General features: G+C 41.9%; 1 protein-coding gene across 1 annotated transcript in view; it reads right to left on the minus strand.

Annotated features, from left to right (window-relative positions):
- Window positions 1–768: 768 nt before the first annotated feature.
- The window catches only part of LOC104953672 (vam6/Vps39-like protein), a 19,725-nt gene continuing 15,493 nt past the window's right edge, over window positions 769–5,000 (minus strand). Inside the window, exons 10-12 of the mRNA XM_010780643.1 lie at window positions 2,355–2,498; window positions 1,360–1,515; window positions 769–777 (exon numbers count right to left, since the gene is read on the minus strand). Of these exons, the coding sequence (XP_010778945.1) occupies window positions 769–777; window positions 1,360–1,515; window positions 2,355–2,498 (309 nt within the window). The remainder of the gene's footprint in view (window positions 778–1,359; window positions 1,516–2,354; window positions 2,499–5,000) is intronic.

Consider the following 5,000-nt stretch of genomic DNA (forward strand, 5'->3'; position numbering starts at 1 on the left):
GTTTCCCAGAAAAACTATTCCTTAAAAAGTAGGCTGCTTGCTTCAACCAAAGTAGTCTTAAGGGTATAGAACCCTATTAGGGCATTTCTTGTTTTGCTTCTATGAAAAATACCCTGTTGGACGAAGTATCCTGCTATAACTCTGCATCTTTCAATAGTGTCAATTAACATTACTAAAATAAGCTACTTAAATGGACCTATTATGCTATATTAGGAACATATATTGTAGGGCATACCTATACAAAACATGTCTGTGAAGTTTTTTTGGCTAAAAATACCAAACAGATCACCCATTGTAGCCATGGGCCTCATACCTGGCTCATACCCCCTCTTTTGCAGCCCTGTTATGGCTCATTTCCACTGGCAGGGCTAGTATGTATAGAGTTAGGCCTTGGTAGGGCCAGGCTCCACTTTATGCTCGCGTTCCATTACAGTTTAGTAAGCTGGGGCAGTAACTATTAGTAACGGCAGTGTAGGCGGAGCGTGACGTCATCCTTCAATGCGAACCCAAAACCAGCGCCATATAGATAAGGGTACCTCTCTCTATATGGCGGCTGCACAAAACCAAAGCATCAGCCGTTAGCTGTTAGCACTCAGTGCTCAGGCAGCTCCTCATATTCTGTTCAGAACTCGACAAAAAAACTAGAAGAACGCACGATTCTGGAGGGCCAGAAAAAACTGTGAAAAGGTAGCCCCTGCAGCCGAACTAGCCGAAGTGGAAACGCAACAAAAACGGGCCGGGTTTTGGCCACGGCACGCTTAAACCGTTCTACGGCCACTGCAGAGAAACACGGATTTTGGGTCCTTAGGCTTGAAAAACAAAAAAAAGAAGAGGTGGAGCTAATGCCTGATCAGACATTCTATCACCGAGAATAAAGTTAAATTCTGCTGTGATAAAACGCATTACGTTGGAGGCTCAAATGCTTTTTCTCTGCAGGCTTTATCACAAGGTGAGTTCCTTTTTAATTTCTGGCTTTTTAAACCACACGCTTTACAGTAAAGGTTAGCTCTGAGTGCTAGCGAGGCTTGCTAATGTAAACAAAGACGAGATTACGTCCAAAACACGTCAGGCATTGTTTCTGATAGCAACTCTCTGTGGGTCCCCCGCCGATTTGACGTCATATCGGCAGCAAATCTGTATCTGTTCGTTGTAGCCCCGTTTTTAAAAGATTTGGGTACGGAGGAAAAGAGAAAGGGTTTTATTTTCTGACGCTGCGTGAGTTCCCCGACGCACCGGGGACACATATTTATGTATAACAGACATCAAAAAGTGCATTTTGCATGATAGGTCCCCTTTAAGTTGTGCAGCTCTAGGCAGAATAAGATCCACGTATTTATTTTTTATTTGGCCTGAACAGACTTGGAGGAAGAAAAGCTTAGAGTTCTCACCTGTCCCCAGTTTGGCGAACACCTGCATGGAGTCGTCGAACCTCTTCTGGCAGAACAGGTTGAAGGCGTAGAGATTCTGGATGTGATGGATCTGCTGCTTCTTATCCCCGTCAGAATCATCCTTCATCTTCAGAAAGAGAATATACATGAAGAAAAGCCAAACAATTCATCACAAAACAGCAAAATTAATTATTAGGATTCTAGCGGTCTGATCTTTAGTTTTTTTGAGATTGAATATTATTATTTTTAAAAATATTTACTCAAGAACATTTTGTAAAGATCATACAAGTCACGGTATTTCTGGTATTTTGGTTCTCGTCATTATGTTTTTTTATTTAGTTTATAAGTATAACTTTAATCCTTATTTTTTAATTTAATTATTTTGATCATATTATTGCCAAGTAGCTTAGCCCATACAATGAATTTGCTTTGGTGCAAACATAAACAGACTAAGACAAAAATAAAATAAATATTTATTATATAATATATAATTATAATAAAAACGATTTCAACAAATATAAATACACGAAAAAAATAAAATACTTTGACAAATTACGAAGAAATAATAGGTGGATAGCTGGATTTAATAGTGGAAGCGGTTTAAATATTTGTATTTATTTATTTTAAAGAGTGTTCTTATTAGGTCTTTTGACATTATGTTGGTTTGCATGTAAAAGAAGCACAACAATAAGGGGTTTTGATATCTTTAGAAAACTAAGCTTCACAAAAAAACAGTGAAAAGAAACGGCATGCTTTCTAATAATGAACAAACAACATTAATGGTGTTCTTAATCCTTATAAAATAACCCCTGGAAAGCCAAATAGCTAGATTGTGCCGTGAGCGTTTTAGAGTTTCATCGTCGTGCTCCTGGTGAAGCTAAGTGATTTCAGTGCCACACCCCCTTGAGCTAAAGCACCTCTTTAATCTGCAGGAATAAATACGTTTCTCAGGGAAGGTGTTCTCACCGCCAGCTGTAGAGCCAACTCGAACTGCTTGTCCTGAAGAAGCTGCCGGATCTGAATGGCAATGGACACCGGCACCAGGCGCCACACAAAGTGGTTGCTGGCAACGTACACAATATTCTGCCTGTGGAGGATGAGAGGAGAAAAACAACATTAGAGAGGATCGGTGGGAACTAAATAATGATGTCTTTGTGAGGAGGGACTGACATTATCAGTTTCAATGTGATGGGGATGGAAACTAGGGGAAGAGAGGGAGGCGGCAAATCATGCATCATGTTTTTTTTTAGGATGTGCTGCATAGGAAAGAGAGGGGTAACCATAACAAAGCCTCATTTCTTAATCATGTATTTGTATTATACTTGTGTATAACATAAGACCCTTTTTTCTTGTATTAAAAGGTCCCATGTCACGGCCACTTCTACTGATCATAATTCCATTGTTGAGGTCTACTAGAATAGATTTACATTGTTCCAAACTCACATTGGTTTCTCAAACAGCATCTCTGTATAGCATGTGTATTCACTCTCTGTCCTGCACGGCTTGTTGGAGCTCCTGCCCTCCCCCTCCCCCTCCCTATGAGCCCACTGTGCTCTGATGTGTTTTTAAGTGTTACAATGGTGTTTGTTAGCGACCAGAAAAGGACACCAGTAATGAAAAACAGATGAGAATGCTGCGTCTGGGTGCCGTGTTGGCGGGACGTTGCGGGGCTCGCTGCGAGCGGACAGTGTGAGCTGGATTACTGGGGTTGTTTCCTGGTTGCTGCGTGGGGTCTGCGAGACAGTGAGACATCACGGAACTCAGCCTGAGCACACACAGGCTGAGTGCGCAGGCTGGCTGTGTGTGGCTGTGTGTGGCTGTGTGTGGTCGGCTGAGAAAAGATAAGGCTGTGTGAGTGTGTGTGTGTGTGTGTGTGTGTGTGTGTGTGTGTGTGTGTGTGTGTGTGTGTGTGTGTGTGTGTGTGTGTGTGTGTGTGTGTGTGTGTGTGTCGTGTGTGTGTGTCGTGTGTGTGTGTGTGTGTGTGTGTGTGTGTGTGTGTGTGTGTGTGTGTGTGTGTGTGTGTGTGTGTGTGTGTGTGTGTGTGTGTGTGTGTGTGTGGGGGTAAAAAGGTTCTCATGAACTAATTTTAGTTCCGGCTCTTTTTGTTGTGAACGCGACATTTCTGAACTATATCGGAACTAAAGTGGGAAAAGTACTCCGGTGTGAACGCGGCTAAGGATGCTGGCTGATGAAGAACACAAAGTAAGCTAGGTAGCCAATATAAGGCTTAGTCATCTTGCCAAATAGTGAGCCTGTGTTGATGTATTTTAGAACTGGTTTATAAATGGTTCTTAATGATTTATAAAGTGTTTACAACCTAATTCATAACCTAATTATAAACCCTTTATGAATCCTTTATAAGCGTAGTCTTATTGTAAAGTGGTACCGATATTTCCATCATGGCTCCTCTCTTTCTGCTCTTTGAAGAGGTCATACTGTCAATACTGTGGAGAATCCCCACAGGAGCAATTTGGGGTGAAGTGTCTCAGGGACACAACGACATGCTGACTGCAGTGGGGTTTGAACCTGAGACCCCCTGATCCCAACACAAACGCACTAATCCACTGCGCCACACGCCTCTTTACAAAAGAAGAACAGGAGTAGAAACAAACGTAACAAAAACAAAAGGCAGTCAGACAAACAGTCAGACGGACATTAGAGGCCAAAGACCTCAGCAAACAGATGGGTCTTGAGGGCCCTTTTGAAGGCGTCAAGCGTGGGGATGTTGCAGATCTCCACAGGGTTCCAGAGGGTGGGGGCTGCCACACTGAAGGCTCTGCCCCCGAAGGTTCACAGGTTGGTGCGGGGGTGGTAAGCAGGTTCCGGGGTGGGGCATGATTTTAGCCTTTGCAGACCATTTACATGCACTAAATCATATACAGGGGGAAACTGCCAAAAAGCTTATCTAAGGGCCTCTTTAAAGTTCTTCATGGTAACTTTTCTCAACTTTATGTTAGACTCCAGATTAACATTTCAGAAGCTCGTTAAAACGTTGAGTCTGCAGAAACCTACTTACATACATTTAAAGATTATTAATGACTATTCCACGCTGCAGATAGTTTCATGCACTCTATGAACTTTGCTATGAGCTGATATTCATGAAACTTGGTCAAAGGGTGCACCAATTTTCTAACGACCTCTTGCAGATGCCCTAATTATTTCTCACTTCTGTTGAGGGGCGGAGATATGAGCTTTCCAAATGCCCTCCTAGTAATGTTTTTTTTTGGATGAGCCCACACATTTCTGACAACATTATTAAGCAAAAATATATTTGAATGCAGTGAGCTCAACACTGATTAGTGGAACTAATTAAGAAACAGACACAGTGTGATCTCTGTATGAGGCAAACTAATTACAACTGCTAAGGGATTCAATTACTTAAACTCCCCCTCCTCTCTAAAATGTGCTTTACCACTGCAGTTTTACTTGGTTGTTGGAGCTTCTCTGTGCAGAAAGAAAGATAGATAGATAGATAGATAGATAGATAGATAGATAGATAGAGAGAGGTAGGTAGGTAGGTCGGTCGGTCGGTCGGTAGGTTGGTAGGTATGTATGTATAGATATAGATATAGATATAGATAGATATTCACAGCAGAAAATACATACATGTGT

This window comes from Notothenia coriiceps, unplaced genomic scaffold (assembly GCF_000735185.1).
Source record: "Notothenia coriiceps isolate Sejong01 unplaced genomic scaffold, NC01 NC01_scaffold00022089, whole genome shotgun sequence".
NCBI classification, from domain to species: domain Eukaryota; kingdom Metazoa; phylum Chordata; class Actinopteri; order Perciformes; family Nototheniidae; genus Notothenia; species Notothenia coriiceps.